Here is a 20,984-nt window from a genome sequence, read left to right on the forward strand (position 1 = left end):
CCCTGCCTCCCTCCTCCGCCGAGCTGATAAAATTTTGAAGCGAGTTCTCTGCCAGAGTCAGTACAGTCCCCCACGCTTCCCCTCCCCCTGCTGGCTGGGCCTCCCGGCCTCCCCAGACTCCTTCACGGCTCCCAGCTCGCCCCACCCCCGGGACCCCATCTTCTCAGGGCAAGTCCGAGCTGCAAAACCGGCCCCAGCTGACTGCACTCCCCACCCTGCCCGCCTGGAGTGGGGATCAGGGAGAGATGGCCCTGGATGCCAGCCTCAGTTCTGCTGCCCGCCGGCTGGGCAAACCCGGACAAGTGGCTTAACCTCTCTGTGCCTGGATTTCCTCATCTGTAAAATGAAGAGCTCAAAAATATCCACCTCGTGGGGATGGCTGGTGCCCGGGATTAAGTGCATGACAGACGGTCCCTGTAGGGGGTTATGAAGACAAGCTCCCGGCCCATGGTGGGGACTTCAGCTGGCTGCTGTTGTCACTCATTTGTCATCATCATTGGGATGATGACTTCCCCGGTAGTGCCACGCTCTCCTACTTCCGGCACCTTCTTGGCCGGTGCTGTTTCATCTGCCTGGGATGTTTTTCCGCATCGGGAAAACTCCTGCTGATCCTTCAAAACCCCAGCTCTTAGATCCACTTTCTCTGCCCCAGGCATTCTTTTGAGGGCTTGGCATGGGTTAGCCGCTCTTTTGCATTCTCGTAGCAGCACTAAGAGGTATTGTACCCATTTTATAGACGAGGAAACGGAGGCCCAAAGAAGGGACGTGACCTGTCCAAGGTCACACGGCCCAGAGAGGGCAGAGGCAGGATTTGTTTCCAGGCAGCCTCCAGCCCTTCACAGCCCTCCACTCTCAATGGCTGAAGCGGACGGAGGGAAATCGAGGTGTGTAATGGGCATGTCCCATCTCATCTGGGAGACTGCTCCCCAGGCCCCCCTCATGGAGCCCCAGCTCCCCAACCTCTGTCCCAGGGCCCCCACCCTGGATCTGGGCTGGGGGTCAGTCCCGGGTGGCTGTCAGTCTGACAGCAGGGGGATCAGGCCGCCACTTCCCCTTCTGCCGCCCTGGTGGTCCTCGGGCGGCGGGGTCCGGGCCCAGGCCAGAGAGCAGCGTCTGGGTGTCATCAGCAGTGTGGGGTGGCTGTCGGTGTGGGATTGACGGGCAGAGGGGGTGTGTGTTGGCGGGGGCATGGCCTCAGCCGGCCTCCAGAGGGGGTGCAGGGTGGGTGTTGGGGGGTCGGGGCGTCTCTGCCTCCAGCGTCACACAGATGCACCCCCCTCCACCCACCCAAGGTCCACTGAGGCAGCATTTGGAGCAGGAGAGGCTTAAAGCCCACCTGCCCAGCACCCCCTATCCTGGCCTGGCACCCCCAGGAGCCCCAGCTTCCCTGTCTCAGGCTGTACCCCACTGGGGAATCCCAGGCCTGCATCTCAGATCTCCCGGGGCAGGTGGGAGGGAGTGTGGGGGGCTGGGGCTGCTGGGCAGGGCAGAGCCAAAGACTTTTCTCAGGGCAGAATTCGGCTGCCCCAGGTGTTCACCTGGCACAGCTGCAGCTGGGGTGACATATTGCCAGCATGCATGTTGGGGGGCAATGGAGGAGACGACTTGGGGGTGGGGTGATTTGAGCTCCGTCTTAGGATATTGGGGATCCCCTTCCCCTGTGCATCTTGGGGGTAGATGGGAAGGAAGCAGACAGTAGAGTTAAATTCCTAAGAATATGATGTCAGGCGGCAGCAGAAAAGCAAAGCAGGGGAGGAGCGTGGCGAGAGACTCGGGGGGTTGATTTTTAGATTGGGGCCTGCAGGAGGGGAGAGGGGTGAGGGTGCACGAAGCAGGGGGCATGGCCAGTGCAAAGGCCCTGGGGCAAGCAGTGGGCCACAGAGCTCTGTGGCTGCCGGGAGCAGCAGCTGAGGAGAGGTGAGGTCAGCTGTGCAGCTTGCCTGAGCCCCCCGACTTGTCCCACGCCCCCAGGAGAAGCCCAGAGAGGGCATCCGCCTGCCCAGGGCCCCACAGCCCCGCCAGGCCTCCCCGCCCCCTCCGCCAGCCCGGGAAACCTGAGGCGCGGACGGGCGCTGTGCCAGGGCTGGGCGGAGGGGAGGGTGGGTGCCAGGCCCGCCCGCTCCGGCAGCTGCCAGCCCGCCTCCAGCCTCCAGGCCAGCTGGTGCCCATCTGCCAGTGCCGCCGGGCAGCCTCCTTTACCCGCTTCATGCCGTTCCAGCACCCCAGGCCCGGCCTGGGATACTCGCAGCTGCCCAGGGTGGAGGGGCTGGGAGGCACCCGGAGAAATCAGGCTGGGGGATGGGGTCCCCAGCCCTCCTGAGAGAAATTGGGAAGCGATATTAACGAGAGTGGTATAAACAACAGTGAGCACTTATTGAGTGCCTGCTGTATGCTGAGCATGGCTCTGAGCCCCTCCATACCCGGGGGGGAGGGAGGGACTATTATTTTCCCCCGTGTTATAGATAAGGGAAGGGAGGCCCAGAGACATTCAGCCACTTATCCAAGGTCACACAGCTCCGAAGGAGAGGGAGAGCCGGGCTGAAAACCCAGGCACCCGCAGTCTTCAAAACCCCTTTTAAAAAAACCTCAAAAAAAATACGTTTGAGGTTATTAAGTGGAACCCCCACCCTCCTGGTTGCACCCCAGGCTCAGGTGTCAGCCAGTGCCCTGCCCCTGACTTGCTGTGTGACATAGAATACAGCCCTGCCCTCTCTGGGCCAGGGTCTCGGGGAGGGGGAGCCCTGGCGGAGAGTCACTCGGCTTCCTCCATCCCCGTGAGGTGTCACCCCCATGTGCAGACGAGGATGAGTAAGGAAGGGAAGTGGGCATTTGGGGGGCACCATGCTGAGGAGGTGGGGGGCGAGCATGAGGGGCGTGGGGTGTAACAGGGACACCAGCCTGGATCCAAGTTTGCGTCTGGCTGTGGAAGTTGCAGGCCCCCTCTCTGAGCCTCAGTTTCCCCATCTGTAAAATAGGCCCATGCAGATCACAGGCTGTGGTGCCTTCTCCAGATGTCTGGACCTCAGAGGGGTGGCCAGGTGGGCTGGCTGTCCGTCGCACGGACGCGAGTCCCAGACGCCAGCTGACAGCATATTTATAGCAGCAGTGGGACTCCTCTGTGCTCGTGATTTGTGGCGAAGAGGGAGTGACAGGTGGGGGGTACCACTCACCCAGAAGGTGGGGAACCCATGGGGACTGGACACTGACGAGTGAGGTTCACGGTCACCGGCCAGTGGTCCAGTTTCCAGTCCTGCCACTCGAGCGCTGTGTGACCTTTAGCTAGTGACTTAACTGGTCTGAGCCTTTCCTGTAAAAACACGGATGATGCTAACAGGGCCCGCCTGTGTGCCCTGGGCTGTGTAGGGTTAAATTGGTTGATGCCGGGACAGGGCCTGGCACCAAGTAAGTCCTCAAAAATGATTTGTGGTTGTTGGTAATAATAAAAGAAAATAAAAATTGTTACTGTTATCTTCGTCGTCGTTACTGTGGCTCTGGATCCAGCTCTGCAAGCTTGGGAAGGTTCCTTCCCATCTTTGTGCCTCTGTTTCCTTCTCTGCACGACAAGCAGAAGGAGGAGTCTAGAGATTTTAATAAGGTCACACCCCTTGCAAGTTTTTAGCACTTGGGGGACGCTCAAAAGTGAGGTGCTCTTGGGTAAGTTGCCCCAGCCACGCCCCGTAGATGGCTCGTCCCGGGCACCCTTACGGCATGCCCACGCGGGCAAATGTAGTTGCCGGAAGCTTCCGCCGAAAGCGGTGAGGGTGCCCCCCAGTTGGCGTAGGCAGGGGACCCATTCCTCTGCAGGGGAGCTAGCAGCAGCTGTGGGGGGACATTGCGTGGCCCCACCCTGGTGTGGCGCGGCTACAGTTGGCACCCTGGCCCCATGCCCGGGGATCCAAGGGGAGGCTGAGGGCAGCTCGGGACATCTCCGTGCCCCCCTGCCCCGCCCGGTCCAGCCCAGATGCCAGGCCAGCCCCTCTTCCCTCCAGCTGGGTGTGGGCAGGAAGTCACAGATGGCTGGAGCTGATGACAGAGGAGGGAGGGGGTGCTTGGGGACGCTGGATGTCTCGTCGAGATGGGGATACTGAGGCCGAGAGAGGGGCCCTTCCCTTCAGTCTCTTCTGCCACCTCTTTAGGCCCTTCTGGCTGTTCTGGGGAGACTTGGGGGGATGCTAGGGCAGGGATGGGGGGACAGAGGCACCTGGTATCTCAGGTGCCAGTTTGCAAGAGGGAGGTGGGTCTAGAATGAGTTCTAGAGCTTCTGGAGGGCAGACCCTGGGATTCCCAAGGCCAAGGCTCTAGAACCTTCCAAGCCAGGAGTATTGAACACCCAGGAGATTCTAGACTTCTTCTAGGTGAGTTCTATATCGGTACAGTCCCACAGAAACAGGATGCAAGCCATGTGTATAATTTAAAGTTTTCAAGTGTCCACACTTAAAAAATGTCAACCTACAGGGGAAGTTAATTTAAACAACACACTTTCTTTAACCCAGTATGTTCAAAAATACTGTCATCTCAACGTGTCATCAGCGTAAAACGATTGAGATATTTTACCTTCTTTGCTTTGTGCAATGTCTTGGGAATCTGGTGTGTACTTCAAGCTCGTGGCACGGCTCGGAGCAGGCGAGCCACGTTTCAAGTGCTTGGCAGCCACAGTGGACGGTGACTGAGTTCTAGAGCATTCGGAGGTGGAGCTCCAATCTCCCAGTTCTAGAACTCCCAAACTTTTTTTTTTCTAGAATCCAAGGAGTAGGTTCTAGAAAGTCTCACCTTGGGCACTGTTGACATGGGGGGCCCCGGGTTGTTCTCTGGGGTGGGGGCATCCTGGGCACTGTGGGGTGTTGGACAGCCTCCATGGGCTCCCCACACTCGATGCCAGGAGCACCCCACTCTCCAAGTCGTGACACCCACAAATGTCCCCAGACACGGCCAACTGTCTCTTGTGGTTGGAAAATCCGCACCCTGAGGAGGCCTTAGAATTCTTTCAAAGTTGGGCTTTTTAGCATCAGAGCAACGGTTCTAGAATTTTCCAAACTGGTTCTTTGATAGAGAATTCCTCAAGTGTATTTTTGAACATCAAGGAGCAGGATCCAGGTTTTCCCGAGTCGGGTTTCTGAGTATCCAGAAGCAAGTTCCAGATTCTTTACACTGGGTTTTTGCTTACTGAAGGATCAGTTCCCGAATTCCCTCCTGGGGTGGGAAGGGAAGTTTTTTACAGTGTCTGGAAACAGGTCTCAACAATGCGAGGACAGATTCCAGAACTCCCAAACTGGTTTCCTCGGTAGCCAAAAAATCCTTAAATATGTTCTTAAAACCATTCATGGCAGGTTCTAGAATTCTGTGTTGATAATAGTGATAACAGTGATGTAATAATAAAAAAAATTATTTTAATCATTATCACCATCATCCTTGTCACTAGGTAGGCTTTCACACACCCAGGACAGGCTCCGGAATTTCTTGAGCTGGGTTCTAGAACATCCAAGTTCTCTGAGTCGGGAATCCAGAAACCTCAAGTCAAGGTCGAGTAGATGTGTTCTCTGGCATGGATGAGCGAGCTGTAGAATATTCCAGAAAAGATGCTCGTGGAGGGGGAAGGAGGTAGATTTGTGACGCTCCCTGCATACTGCCTGGGTCTGGGGGCTGCCCCAGCGTGGGGCGAGGTGGGCTCAGAGCTGGGTGCCTATAAGTTTGAGGACAAGGGGAGCAATTTTTGGGGGTACGGGGCAGGAATAAGAATGGAGATTTGGGGTTTAATCCCCAGTTACTGTCGGCTGTTTATTGGGTGACGGATATGTGCGTCTGTTGAGGAGGCCATGGCTCCCCCTCACCCCCAATCTGCTCTTCCCAGCTGTGTGACCTTGAGCCTAGCACTTCACCTCTCTGGGCCAGTGGCTCTAATTACAACTGTGTTATAAAGCAGGGTACAGGGTCGTCTGCATGTGCATTTTGGGGTGGCGGGTGCATTTGTGGGGCATATGGAGGCTCACTGAGTCCCTGGCTCAGCTCAGCCCTCTGTTAACATCAGGGGCTATTATTGCCATTTCATTAGCCCTCACAACAACCCCCTGAGGCCGGGGAAACGGAGGCCCAGAGAGGCTGAATCACTGGCCCGAGGTCACACAGCCGAGGGGCAAGAGTCAAGATTCGAACCCAGGTTTCATAGACCCAAACCCAGAAGAGGGGCTGTTAGTGTTGTGCTAGGGGTCTCCCCAGAGTGTCCCAGGACCACCCTCCCCACTCCCAGTTTGGACTGAGAGGACTTTGTTTTTGGATCAAAGAGCCCCTTTGGGGGCTGCAGCCTGGCTGGGGGCTGGGCAGGCCTCAATCCCCCGACTTGGGGTACCCTTGGCCTGAGAAGTGGGGAGGGTTTATCTGTTTTCTGTGTCTCTGGGTCTGTCTGTCTGTCTCTTTATCTCTGTTTCTCAGTCCCTGTCTCTCCCCTGCCCATCTCTAGTATGTACCCCATTGACACTGCCCCCCACCACCCCATCCCACCCCAGGCCAGCCTGTGGACTGCCCGGAGGTGGCAGCTGCAGCTGAATGGGCCCCTTGTTCCCGGCCACGCCCGTCCTTCAGGGTCACCCAGGGACATGCCCAGGCCTTCTGCCACCATTGCCTTAAAGGGCCAGAACCCAGCCAGCCCTGCCTCTATTCCCCCCCATCCTAAATATGGGGACACTGATGTGTGTGGGTGCAGAGGGGGCTGTTGGGGGCAGTTCAGAGCTGTATCCAGACACCCCCTCCGCATACAGTCAAGCAGGGGGTGGACTTGGGGCTGGGGGGCAGCCTGGAGGCCTGCCTGGAGGAGGAGACATTGGTTGTTTCCCTGCTCTACACCTCTATTCCCCCACATATACCGGGGGCCCCTTGCATCCCAGCTAATGTGTTGCCAGGCAAAAGGGATATCACCTTGGCCATGATTTGGTTTACAGTCGGCACTCGACCCATGCCTCTGTGCAATTATAGAGCACCTGCCGCTTCGAGGCGGCGTGAGCCTGGTGGTCTTTACTTTGGTTCCCTTGATTGTAGGATGAGGCAGCAGCCGTGCCCATTTTACAAAGAGCCAGAGAAGGATTATGCCGGTTAATAGGATTAACGGAGTTTAGAGCATTAATGCTGCCGATTATTACTGTGGTGGCTGCATTTATTGAGTGCCGGCTGCGTACCAAACCTTGCTGAGAAAGGTGCAGCTTGAAGCCCCATTTCACAAGGGGGAAGCCGGGAAGCGAAGGTACAGGACTGCACCCCACCCCGACTCCGCCAGCCTCCGCCCAGTGCTGTGCCGCTTCAGGCTGCTCGCTTGCCCTCTCTGGGCCTCAGCTACACCTTCCGAGCAAGGGGAACAGCCCCTGTCTACCCGCACCCTAGAAGGCGTTCCCCTTCTCCTGCCCAGGGGCTCTGTCTCTGGGAACCCCGGGCGTGTCCCCCAGGCAGAAGTCAGCCCACAGGGCTTCAAACCCAGGCTGCACCCCATGGCCACTTTGGGTGGCTCCAGTGCTCCCGCGCCGTGGGCCGGCCCCACAGACAGCCTGGGACAGGTTGCTGCCGGACGGACAAGCCTGTTCCCTGCTTCCTTATGTAAGCGGGGTTATCCAAGGGCGACTGGCCCGCTTACATAAGGGGAGGCCGGGCCAGCGCCCAGCTGGGGAGGGGGAGGCTCTTAAAGGGGCCGGTGTCCCCCACGCATCCCCCCGTTGGGGCCCTGGTGCAAATTCACGAGAGGAAACCCGGAATCTCTGGCCCAGTCGACACTCATCACCACCCCCTTCTCGCCATTATTATTACTACTGTCGTTGATGTTGTTCATGAGCGCTGTATTACTTCCCGGGGGCAGCTGAGTCAGCCGAGTGGGACTCAGAGGCCTTAGGCTCTGCGAGTGTCCCTTGGTTGGTCCCGTCCCTCCCCAAGCCTCAGTTTCCCCATCTGGGTCGAGGGGGGATGGCGGAGCTGGAAGGTAGAGGGGTCTGAGGGGGATCTCGTTTCCCCCCATCTGCTCACTGTGTGGCCTCAGGCAAGTGACAACACCTCTCCGGGCCTCAGTTTCCCCTTCTGTAGAAGAGTGTCTGCTTCGTCCGGTAGCTGAGGCTAAAACGAGTTAACACACGTGAAAGACGCCGTTAGTGCTTGGCCGAAAGGAAACTACTTTGCGGTCCATAGAGATATACTGGGTGCCCTCTCTGTGCCGGAAGCTGTTCTGGGAGCTGGGGACAAAAATCCAGTCCCCGCAGAGCTCAAAGTCGGTGGGCAGATGACAAAGAAATAAAGAAAGAAATGTCAGATAGCGATGGGGGCTATGGAGAAAAATGAAGGATGAGGGGACTGAGAGCGATGGCTGTTTTAGAGAGATCTGGAAGGCCTGGCACTGAGGATGTGACATTTGAGCTGAGAACTGAAGGGTGAGGAGGAAACAGTTATGTATGAAGAACTGTGGGGAAGGGCATTCCAGGCAGCGGGAACAGCCCATGCAAAGGCCCTGAGGCAGGATGGGGCCTGGGGTGTTGGAGGAGCAGCGAGGAGGCCCATGGGGCTGGAGCAGAGGGAGCGAGGGGGAGAGTGAGAAGAGGGGAGGGCAGGGAGGGGACGCGGTAGGGCGTGCAGGGCCTGGTGGGCTGCGGGGAAGAAGTAGGCTTTTCCCCTGAGGCAAGTGGGAGCCATAGAGGGCTGCAGGCAGAGGAGGGACGGGCCCTGACGCGAGGGCTCACAGGCTCCTCTGACCACTGTGGGGAAGGACAGACTGCACAGGTCCAACTGAGGGATAACGGGGGCCAGCCGGGCGGAGGCAGAGGAGGAGACAGATTCCTGGTTGATTCTAGTGATTGCGGAAATTCGGCAGTGATTGATCTCCAGGCCTGGGCTCCTGGGTCCCTCCAAGGCTGGCCCGGGCCCGCCCGTCCCCCACCTACAGCCGCACCTGTCTGGGCACATGCGGGCAAGAGAGGGACGAGGGCACGGTGCTCCAGACACACCCAGGAACACTCCTGGAACCAGGACGTTGGTAGCAGGAGAGCCGGGATGTGGGCTCTGGTGCCCGGGTGGCCTGTGGGCTCCAGGCGGGCACCTGCTGGGGGCTGGGTGCTCCACCTGCCTGGCGGCTTTTTTTTTTTTTGCCTGTTCTTTAGCCAACTCGCCCGGTGAGTTTGGAACGAGCACCTGCCCCTCCCTGTGCCTCAGTTTCCCCATCTGTAAAATGGGGGTGATAACCGTAACCATTTGGCAGGTTCAATAAATGCCCCACATTCGGTAGTGGCTGATTCAGTGATTAATAGCAGGGAGGCGAGAGGGCTGGGGGACTTGGCCTCCTGGCAAGGGGGAACCCTGCACCCCCTTAGAGATGGGCCAGTGGCCGGCTGACTTGCCCTCTCGCTGAGCCATTTATGTTTCTGTAAAATGGGGAGCATAGTTGCAGCTTCCCCGTGGTGTCGAGCCAAATTCCAGTGCAGAAAGGTGTCTGGGCTAACCCCACCTTGCTGCAGCCCCATGTGATGGTTGGGGAAACTGAGGCCCAGAGAGGCACAGGGACTGGCCTGGAGTCCTGCAGCTAATCGGGGGCAAAGAGAGGCGGTGAGCGTGGTCTCCCCAAGTGGCTCCAGCTTCCCTGGAGTAAGACCCAGCCTGGCCTCGTCGGCTCTGCAGATGCTGACGGAAAGGTTAGTTGCACCATCAGCTGCAGCTCAACCACAAACCCTTTTGCACACCCGCTGTGCACCTGCCCGGCCTCTGCCAGATCCAGACCCACTGAGCGAGGCAGCAGAGCTACGTGGCTCAGCCTCTCTGCGTGGGTTTGAATCCTGGCTGTGCACCCTTGGACAACTTGCCTTGGTCTCATCTGTCCCCCCTACAAAAGCTGTGGGTAGCTTCTGGGGTTAAACAGTACCTGGTACATAGTAAGCACTCAGTAAATGGAAAATACGATTATTATTTGTGAGTACTGTTCTCTCTCCCCCATAAGCCTGTTCTGTGCCTGGCAAACTCCTACTCATACATCAAAGCCCAGGCTGCAATGTCCCTTCCTCCGGGAAGCCCTTCCTGGCCCTCCTTGGGCTCCTTCTGCCTCAACTCCCTCCCTTTGATATTGGGGGGCAGTTGGGGGAGCTTCTCAACAGAGTCAGGGTGTTTTGCTGGTCCTTAAAGGACCAGGGGACCGATATGGGTAACACTGGGGCAACATTCTGTACCCTGCCCTGGGCCTGTTGTCAGAAGCTCTTCGTGTCACCATTAGTTGGAGTCTACGTCCCCCTAAGCCTGGTCTTCCCCTTGGAATACCCCCCAGTTTTCCCAATGATCCTCATAATTCCTTAGCCTGACAAGCATTTATTTGGCACCTATTTATGCCAGACCCAATCAGGATCATCATAATTACTCATGCAACAAGCATGTATTGGGTGCCACCTGTGTGCCAGGCTGCATGGAATAATCACACTTGCTTGTCTGGCGAGCATCTATTGAGTGCCAGCTGTGTGCAGACGTTTATGGAGCACTGACAGTGTGCCAGCCCCAGGAAGAGTGGCATCTGATGGGAGGCCGAGGAAGGAGAGTTTTCTAGTCTCCTACACTCTGCTTTCCAGCCTCCTTCCATATTTGAGGCAGGGCACGCTGGGCTTAAAAGTGCGGCCTCTGGAACCAGACCAGCTGGGTTCAAATTCGTTCTACCCGTTCCTGGCCATGTGCCCTGGAACAGGCCCCTTCCCTTGTCTGAGCCTCAGTTTCCCCCTCCGTAAAACGGAGCACTCCACAATCAGGTGCTTGCAACTCAACGTTCACTTTCTGCAGCCAGGGAAACCGAGGCACCGAGAGACGCTGTGACGCATCTGTGCCCCTCCTCCCCCGTCCCAGTCTTGAGGCCGGGGCACGCTTCCCAGAGGCCCAGAGAGGGTCAGGGCTGGCCTGAAGCCACACAGCACCGGCTGCCGGATCCCATGGGGACTCTCGAGGGCCCTCCCCCTTGGTGCCCGCCTCCCTTGGCCAGGCTGCCAGCTCCCTTTAGGCTGCCGAGTTGGTGACGCGGCCCAAGAAACATCAGAAGGAAGGGGAAGCTGGGAGGGGCCGCCGGCTTCTCCCGCCACTGCCCCCCCTGCCTCGCCAGCTCCCCCACCCTGAGCCGGACATGGGAAGACGGTGTCCCCGGCGCTTCCGCCTGGCTCCGGCCACCCTGTGGGCACAGACGGCTGCTGGGGCTTGCCCGTCCCTTCCAGCACGCGGGCACACACATGTGTTCACCCCGTGGGCACACGTGGCCTCGGCGCTCCCCCCCCAGCCCCAGCAGCCCCCGCGAAGGGCCTACCAGGAAGGTGGGGGTGGGGGTGGGGGCCTTGGCTTGGCGGCTGGAGAAGCCAAGAATTTGCTCCAAATGTAAACAGCAAGTTATTTTAAGTCTGCCCCCCCTTCCCTGGGTGGCGTTGACACATTTGACATTGGAGGGGACCAGGAGGGGGGGGTGGGGGGGGAGAGATGGCGCGTGTGGGTATTTTTAACCTTGTTTTTCACATCCTTTGCGCCACCCCAAGTTGGGTTGGGTCCGAGTGGCAGTGATGGAGGGTACCGGGGTGGAGGGCTGCTGGGTGCCCCCCCAAGAGTCTAGTCTGTGCACCCCAGCTGTCTCTCCCTGGTGGCACATGGGTGTTTAACCCCTCGAGGGCTGCAGAGGGGTGGGGGCTGGAGGACAGAGTTGAGCCATGTCCCTCTGCCTACACGCCCCCCGTATCCCCCACCCGGTTGGGGAGGGCCCGGCTCTGGCAAGGCCCCGTGCCAGTCGCTCCTCCCAGGCGCCTAAAATGGCCGCCAAGCCCGGGAGAAGCCTCTGGAACAGGGGGACGGGAGAGGCGAGAAAATGGCCGCCCGGGCACTGACGTCAGCCGTGCGGTGTGGCCTCAGAACGCAGGCAGGACGGGGCAGGTTACCGCCTCGTAGGCCTCGAGTGGGCCCCGCGGCCTGCAGGGGCCTCCCCACCCCGGACCCCGGGCCGGACACCCCGAAATCGCAGGGCCCCACGCACCCCGAAGTGTCCCCCGGCCACCCAGGGCCGCCCGCGAGGCCTCCGCCGGACGCTGGGGACAGTTTGGGGGACACCGGGAGCCGCGATGCTGACCCACTGGCCCAGGGCGTCCCCGAGCGTCTGGCAGGGCCCAGCGCCAGGCCACCGAGCGGGCGGGCGGGAGCGAGAGCCGGGCTGGGTGAGAAGAAAAAAGAAACTTTTCTTTGGAAAGTGATTCCCAAGCAGGTTGGCTCGGGCCCAGGCGGCCAGCGCCGGGGAGAGGGACATGGAAAGTGTGGGCCAGACTCGGGGAATGCAGGCCGCAGGGCAGGAAGGACAAGGGGGAGGTCACATCCAGTCAACCCCCCGCTTCTTGGGGGCCCCCCCAGTTTTTATCCACATTTCTCCAACCCACGGAGGGCCTCGAACCTCTCTCATCGTGCTCTGTTACCTTTTGATTTGTCCAAACTGCCCCCCGAGAGGGGTTTCTGCTTTTGCTGAGGTCACGCAGCACTGGTGACACACCAGCCAGTTCCCCTCTTCTCTGGACTTGGGGGTCATGGGGTCTGGAGCCTATCCCAGGTGGGGATTGGGGTGGGGGTCTCCAGGGAGGGTCAAGGTTGGCCCCAGGATTCCTCAAAGCCCAGGGCCCTTTCAGTTCCGTGCCCCATCCACACCTCCAGGGAAGTCCACCTCCAGTCTAACCTGAAGATTTCATGCTGTAGCTCCACCCCTCAGCCCTCCTTCTGGGTGGCTGGGAGGAAACTCATGAGGGTGAACTTCCTGGGGCAGTGATTTGTATCTGTTTTGTTCTGTGCCGTGTCTGCTAAGATGGGGCTTGGTATACAGAAGGCACTCAATATACAATCGAACGAAAGAATCGATTTCCCCTTTTGCTTGGGTTTGCACGGACATTAATGAGGGGGATAGGGGCAGAGGCTCAGGGTTGTAACCTAACTGGACACACAGGCGGCAGCTCCAGGGTGGGGATGGGGCAGGGCGTGCAGGGCCCGGTGGACTGCAGGGAGGAGGTAGGCTTTTATATATTTAAAGAATCTAGATTTGGTCCACGACGAAGGAGACCAGAACAAAAGGTTGGACAAGGGGAGAGGGGGACATGTCCCAGAAAAGTAGATATTCGAGCTGGACTTGGAAAGATGGTTGGCGTTTGTCTGAGGTGGAGAGGGGCAGGGAAGGTGGCTTGGAGAGGCCAGGGGCTGGCGGACGTGCGTACGGCAGACCCTTCCAAGACAAAGAATTTTGAACCTTAGCCGGCTAATGTTTTTAAAACGGACGGTGACACTGGTAGCTGGGAATTCCAGGACCTGGCTTTGGTTCTCTCTTGAGCTGGCTACGATTTGGGGAGGCGGACGTGGCAGCCGGGCAGAGCCAGCTAACATTTGGAAGCCAGCTACGGTTGGAAAACAAACCAGGCGGCTTCACCGTGGCCAGCCAACGCAGGAAGCTGGGGCTTTGCGAGCTCTGGCAAATGTACTTCTGGGGCCCGAGTGGAAACTCGAGGCTGTCCGATATTCTGCCAGGTTTAAACAAACATGATGATCACTTTCTGCAAGTGCTGTCTTTTTCTGCATCCTAAAGGATGGATTAAATATGACCACTTCTGCCCATCCCCGGGCCACCATCCTGGTTCAGGCCGGCCCCAGCCGGATAAATAGCAAAAAAGATCAATAATCGCCAGTTAGAAGATTGCCAAGCTGAGCTGCCCTCTCGCTTCTGAACGGTGGCAGCTTTAGCCCCCGGGACGCAGGGAGTTGTCCTGTGCCAGGAGGTGGGTCCTCTGTGGCTGGAAGTGAAGGGTCAGCGGCCGCGGTGGCGCCTTTGTCCCTGGCCGGGACAGACCAAACTTGGGCTCATGGCCGCGAACCAGGAAAGAACAGTTTGTCCACTGCCAGTGGGGTCTGGATCACCTTTCTCTCGCCGCCACGACCAGGTGTTTGAGCAAAAAGCTACAGGAGGTGATGACGTTTGGGCTGCACACAAACACCGCGCAGACCTGGGAGGTCGAGAGAAAAGTTCTTTCTGCGGGTTTGAAATGCAGCTGCTGCCAAGAGGAGAGTCTTACTCGGGCTGGCAGGAGTGTATTGCAGGGTTCATGAGTCTGTCTGGGAAGGGGATATTTGAGGAAAGCCATGAATAAGGAGAGAGAGGGAGCCATGGCAATGTCTCGGGGGAAAGTGTTCTGGGCAGAAGGCACGGCCCGTGCAAAGGCCCTGAAGCAGGACTGGGCCTGGTGTGTTGGAGAAGCAGTGAGGAGGCCGTGGGGCTGGAGTGGAGGGAGCCAGGAGGACAGCAGGGAGGGGACAGGGCAGGGTGTGCAGGGCCTGGTGGGCCACAGGGAGGACTTGGGCTTTTCCATCAAGGAAGGTGGGAGCCATGGAGGGTTGTAGGCAGAGGGGGGGATAACAAGTTTGGCAAAATTCTGTCACCAAAACTGTATTTATCCCTGATCTGTGATGGACACTTTCTCACCCCGAGCTCCTCTGAGCTCAACAACAGCCCTGTAAAGTAAGGCAGTGGATTTTGAGAATACCCATTTTATAGATGCGGAAAACTGAGGCTTGGAGGGGTGATGTGACTGGTCCACGGGTACAGGTCTGGGTTCTGCCAGGGCTGGGATGCAAACCCCGGTTTCAGGTTGCAGCCCCAGTTCCCATAGGACACCCCATGATTCAACCAGTTGGGAATTTGTGGCACCCCCATCGCCTCTCGGAGATCCCTGAGTGCATTTTAAAGGCCCTTGAAAAGTCCCGCAAGTGCCCTGCGAAATCCACCATGAGGCCCCACCTTTCTGACCACAGAATCCCACATTTGGGTAAAAATCTACCAACATCTTGGGGGGACAGCCTGAGGAAATCTGCAGCTCCACCGCTAAGGGGAAAACCTCGTTTCTCCTGCTTTTGCGATTCTTGTTTGGAGTCTTCCTCCAGGAGAAAGTGTCTGCATGATCAAGAATGTATTTCAAACAGCACCAAGGGCCCAATTGAATGCCTAGTCCGAGCTCAGCTGCGGAAAACGTTTCCACCACAGAAATAAGCAAAAGAAAAAAAAAATTAAGCCTGAGATCAACATGGTAAAAATCTCAACAGACGTTCATTTATGTGGTTTCAAGAGAGAGGCTCAGATAGAACCGGGTTGGTGCCCTGGCTTTGCTTGCTGTGTGGCCCTGGGCGGCTCACTTGCCCTCTCTGATTTACCAAGAATTGTCAGCCTCAGCCAAGGATTGCTATAGGGTGTTGAGATGATGGCAGATGGATCATCATCATCATTATTTATTATTATTATTATCGTATCTTCTCGCTCCACAGCCAGACCCCCCACCTCCGTGGCCCAGGGCGGGTGAGTTTTGAAATTTCCCTGAGCTGCACAATGGGAGGGCAAGACTTGGGGGGTCTGCTGTAAGGGGGTGCTCTCTGGCACCTGAAGCCTGGGAGATGTAAAGGACTCCTCCTGCCCCTTCTACTGAGAACCACATTCTCATCACCTTGATTAATTGTGCAGGTGACAGAACGGACCCTGGGCATGGGGGCTGATGGTAGGGGGCTCCCAGCCGGGGGCTTTATCGTACCAGGTGGAGAACGGGGTCCACATACCAGGATCGTCCCAGACTGCCAGCAACAAGGGGGGGTCCTGGAGTCACGGGTAACCGAGACCCCCCCAGTTGCCCCCTGGACCTCACATAGAGGTACAGGAAAGGCCCCAGTTGGAGGGGGGCTCAGGGTGTCTGGAGATCGGTTCCAAACCCCAACACTGGCAGCTCATGCTGTGTGGCTCTGAATATGTTACTGAGGCCTCTGTTTCCCATTCTAGCAAATCGGGGCAATAACCATACGTCCCTCCCGGGGGAGTTGGGAAGATTAAATGAGTCCAGGGAGGTGAGACTTGCAACCCAACCTAGCCAAAGGAATTACTCACTAAGTATTAAGTGATTGACATTTGGGCACGGAGTCTCTACAATGAGGCAGCCCCGACTCTACTATCCCAAGGGTCTACACTGCCTGGTCCTGCCTCCGAATGTGCCCTCTTGCCCTCCATTCCCTTTGGGATTGACCCTTTTTCACCTACAGGTTTCTGAGGCCAGAGACAGGCAGGGGTTTGCCTGAAGCCACACAGCAAGATGGGGAGCAGGCTTGGGACAGGCTCAGTCACTCCCTGGGACAAACTGTATTTAAAATTCCTAGTTATGGGGGCATCTGGGTCAGGAAAACTCCACTGCCTTCTGGAAAACAGCCTCCCGAGACAGCTCTGATGGAGGGTTTGGGAGAGCTCATTTAGGATCCAGACAGTGAGCATTTACTGAGTGCCTGCTGTGTACCAGCCACGGGTACAGAGGCTGGACAGGAGGGTCTTGTCCTCTGAAAGTGCTCCCCAACTTTTTTTTCATCAGCATCTCCCCATAAAGAGACTTTTTAGGCACTATTTTTCCCTAATCACTGTCCTGTGTAAAAATTTTTTTTTTCAATACAATTTGGCAAACCTTTATTCAACATCTACTCTTTTTTTAATCGTATTTTTAAATTAAGAATATAACGTATATACTTGTAAGCGATAACTTTCCAAGTGCAATTTAACAAGTACTTAGCAAATTTTAAAGAATATATAGGTTACAATTCCACAGTTTCAGGTATTTCCTTATTATGAAATATAATGAATATACAAAAAGTATAATCTTTCAAAGTATGATTTAACTAGTAGATATATCGGAAATTTCCAAAGTGATTATGAGTTACAGTACCATAGTTTCAGTCATTTCCTTATTGTGAAATATAATATATATACACAAAGGTATAGCTTTAAATTACAATTAAACAAGTAGCTATAGAACAAATTTCAAAGGATGCTGAGTTATAGTTCCACCATTTCAATTTTTTCCTTCAAACTATTCTAATACCCTAGCAACTATGGAAAACAAATTATATACAGATTCAGTATACATCTTCCTTTGTTAAATTCCATCTTGTCTGTTGCTACCCGTTCCACTAGTATAAGAATAAGAGCAAAATATATACATATATAAGGATATAAGAATAGCTAGGAATAAGAGCAGAATTCCTTAGCCCATCCTCCGTTCTCTACGCCAGGATTTATTCACCTTGGCACTGTTGGCGTTCTTTGTCAGGGGCCGTCCCAGGCCCTGTATGACACAGAGGAGTATCTCTGACTCTGACCCAGTAGATGCTAACAGCACCCCCAATTCCCACCCCCAGCCATGACGACCAAAAGTGTCGCCCGAGGTTGCCGGGCATCCCCTGGGCAGCAGAACAGCCCCAGATGAGAAGTTCTGCTCAGCTGTCATTTGCATCTGATACCAGCTTTGGGACATGGAACCTCTGCCCTGGGCCTCAGTTTACCAACCTCGCAAGTGAGGCAGATTTAATCAGGTGCAGCCCAAAGGAAGCTCCATTTTAAGGGCTGGATATCCAACTAGTGGGAGAAGGAGGAATTCTCTGTGCCTTTTTTTTTTCCTTATTTTACCCTGATATTTCTTGGAAACATCCAGAGCAGAGCTGCCCAGTAGAACATCCCACAAGGACAGAAAGATCATGCACTCGGGGCTACTGAGAACCTGAAATATGGCCAGGGCAACTGAGGCAGTGAGGTTTTCAGTTTTGTTTCATCTGAGTTCGTTTATATTTAAACAGCCCCTCGTGTGGCCAGTGGCTGGTGCATCTCTAGAAGGTGGGGAGTTTTTCAGAGCCAAAATGATGGGCTCTTGGTGGTCTCCAAGAAGACGAGACATTTCCAGGGTTTAGAGATGATTTAAAACGAAGTGGTGTATAATTACATTGTCATATTATTTTTAAAACTACCACTATTTGGCACTCATTCATGATAAAAGTAAAAATAGAAAACTCTCAGAAAACTAGGAGTAGAAGGGAACGTTCTTAATCTGATAAAGGGCGTCTGCAAAACCCAAAGCTAACATCATACTGAATAGTGACAGACTGATGGCTTTCCCCTTAAGACGGGAGCAAGGCAAAGATGGCCACGTTGCCGCTGTTTTCAACATCAAACTGGAAGTCCTCGCCTTGGCAATAAGGCAAGAAAAGGGATTCACAAGCATACATGCTGGAAAGGAAAAAATAAAACTCTCCCCGATGCAAAAGGCATGATGGCATCCATAGAAAATCCCCAGGCACCTCCAGTAAAAGCTCAGAGAACTGAGCAATTTCTGCAAGGTTGCAGGTCAACACGCAAAAATTGGTCGCATTTCTACATGCCGGCCATGAAGAAATGGACTCAGAAATTTCAGATGGTGTTGTTGACAGTCGTGCCCACCTCAGTCATTCATTGAATATTGACTTGGTGTTCGCCCCTTTACGTTTATTATTGGCTGATTTCAGCCACCCAACCCATCCCGGGAGGTGGGTGCTATTATCTTCCCCATTTTACAGGTGGGGAAACTGAGACTCAATGAGGTGATGTGGTTGGGCTGCGGTCACAGAATGAGGGAGCAAGGGGCGGGCTCCAATCAGGAGCTCTTAAGTGATACAAAGTAACAATTTCCAAATTGGTAATAATAGCGATTTGATAATAGTAACAAAGTAACAGTAATCAAGCAATTTATATCCCCTCCCCCTACTGTGTGCCAGCCACTGTTCTGGGAATTTCATTGCCTTCATTAATAGCCTCCCATTTCACAGATAAAGAGAGTGAGGTGCAGAGAGAAATATGTTTTATCTGCTGGATTCTGCAGCCGGTGCTCAGAACCACCATGGGGACTGGCACTCAGTAGGTCCCCTGGCCTGTCCCTCCTGCCCAGGAAAGCACCGAGTCCTGCCAGACCCTCACCTTCCAAGCCTTGGGGGTGAGGGTTGGGATGGCTGAATGCCCGGGCTGGGTCCCTCCCAACGGAGCTGCCACCCATGCCCAGCCGTGTGGCCGTCCAAGCGGGAGAGGGCCCGGGGCCCAGCCGGGCACGGTCCCCTCGGCCACTGCCCAGTAGGCCGCGGCCGGGGCCACCATGCTGGGCTGCAGAGCTGGGCCAAGGAGAGGCTGCCTCTGCATGTCCCTGTCACCACCTGGGGAGCAGGTGCAGCCAGCAGGTGCTGGACATGGTGTCCGGGGGAAGCCACCAACTCGGGGCTTGGCCATTGTTGACATTTTTTCCTCACCGCAGTCCCACAGGCCGGCTGCCATCTCTGTCCCATTTTACAGATGGGGAAACTGAGGCCCCACGAGGGAAGCCAGTGGCTCATGTGCTGTGTGTCGGGTGGGTGAATAAATGAACAAATAAATAAATGGACGAACAAATGAAACCACGCTTGTGATGAAGCACGAGTGGAGTGGGTTGGGGTGGGGATGACTTTTCATTGTTCTAACCCACCAGGTTTTTCCTTCTCAGTAAAATGCCAATTTGTAGGCTGTGTTAAGAATTAAAAGTAACAACTGTGTGATGGGTGGACTCTACTGTTAATCCGGCTTTTGGTGTACCCCAGGCGCTCCGAATGCCCCCTCCTGGCACCCCGATATGGCCTGGGTGTGGCTCAGAAAATGGAGGCTCAGAGCCTTCTAGCTATCTCTCTGAGGTCACACAGCAATTCCATCCCAGCTTTGGGGCCAGATTCTCTTTATTTGAGATTTGACGGTGATTCTGCCACCTCCGCCTTTGGCCTGGGGTGGGGGGCAAACAGGTGGGATGCTGGGGGCCTCTTGCCCGGCCAGGACTGACTCTGTGTCCTCCCCCCACCCTGAGGAGGCCGGTGTGACCCCCCCACTTCCATCCATCCAGGCTGCTGGAGTCGATAATGCTGAGCTCAGCGTCTGCCTCCTTCATCCGCCCGCCAAGGAGCCTGATTATTTTTAGAGAAGATGGAGGGGAGGGAGCTGAGGCGGGGAGGGGGGGACCCCATGCCAGGCGGTGGTATCTCGGCCTCTTCAGCCTGCTCCCTGGGATTGGGGGGTCCAAATAGCCCCCCAAGACCAAAGCCTAGTCCCCCAGGCCTGCAGGGGCTGTGGAGAGGCGCACCTGGGCTCGAGGACTCCAGGCTCTGGTCTCAGTTTCCCCATCTGTAAAATGGGCAGAACGAGAGCTGCTGCCTCGTAGTGGTCAGCCGGGACTTGGGCATGTCCTTCGGGGCATGGGGTCCCTGCGATGTCACCATCTCCCTCCTCCTTCCCTTTGCAGATGCGGAGCAGAGTGGTAGTCCCCAAGCCGGGATGGGGTCCGAGCCGGAGGACAGCAAGCCCATCACGCTGGGTGAGTCTGGGGGCAGCGAGGGGAGGGAGGCACAGCCCTGCCCCCCGTGTTTTATGGAGTGAGCACTTATTGAGCGCCGCCTGTGTGCCAGGTTGTGGGCATCTCACAGATACCTGGCCATTGATTCCTCTCACCCATGCTACGGGGTAGGTTTTGCTGTCATCCCATCTTACAGATGAGGAAACTGAGGCCTTTGGAGCTTATGAGAACTGGCCAAGTGCACCTGGGGAGCTGGGGTTTGGGCCCTGAGGTCCCAGTGCCTGGGCTCATGCTCAGTGCATGGAAGGCCCCAAGGGATGTTTAATGGAAGAGAAAGACAAGCAGCTCAGTGAGGGTGGCGGGCAATGGCGTGGGGGCAGTGGGAGAAGTTGGCAGGGCTGGGAGCCAAACTGTGAAGAGCAAGAAGGAATCACAGATGGCTGCCAGGGCTCCCCCACCCCGCTTCCCTGGGCCAAGACCATCACCTGGACATTCCCTGATCCCCCGACTCCCGCCCTCGCCCTCCTCAGCAGCCAGAGGGCGCCTGTGAGCACCGAGTCAGGGCCCATCCCTCCTCTGCCTACAACCCTCCATGGCTCCCACCTTCCTCAGGGGAAAAGCCCAAGTCCTCCCTGCGGCCCACCAGGCCCTGCACGCCCTGCCCCGTCCCCTCCCTGCCCTCCCCTCCTCCCGCTTTCCCCCTCGCTCCCTCTGCTCCAGCCCCACGGGCCTCCTCGCTGCTCCCCTAGCACCCCAGGCCCGGGCCTGCCTCAGGGCCTTGGCACGGACCATTTACTTGGAGAGCTAATTGCTTGC

At 56.3% G+C, this 20,984-nt stretch overlaps 1 protein-coding gene across 3 annotated transcripts in view; it reads left to right on the forward strand.

Annotated features, from left to right (window-relative positions):
• Positions 1-20,984, forward strand: part of NFIC (nuclear factor I C) — a 58,565-nt gene that overhangs the window by 18,342 nt on the left and 19,239 nt on the right. For all 3 annotated transcript variants that reach the window (XM_037824247.1, XM_037824246.1, XM_037824248.1), the window contains exon 3: positions 20,118-20,189. In XM_037824247.1, coding sequence (XP_037680175.1) covers positions 20,118-20,189 — 72 coding nt within the window. The remainder of the gene's footprint in view (positions 1-20,117; positions 20,190-20,984) is intronic.

This window comes from Choloepus didactylus (assembly GCF_015220235.1).
Source record: "Choloepus didactylus isolate mChoDid1 chromosome 25 unlocalized genomic scaffold, mChoDid1.pri SUPER_25_unloc1, whole genome shotgun sequence".
NCBI classification, from domain to species: domain Eukaryota; kingdom Metazoa; phylum Chordata; class Mammalia; order Pilosa; family Megalonychidae; genus Choloepus; species Choloepus didactylus.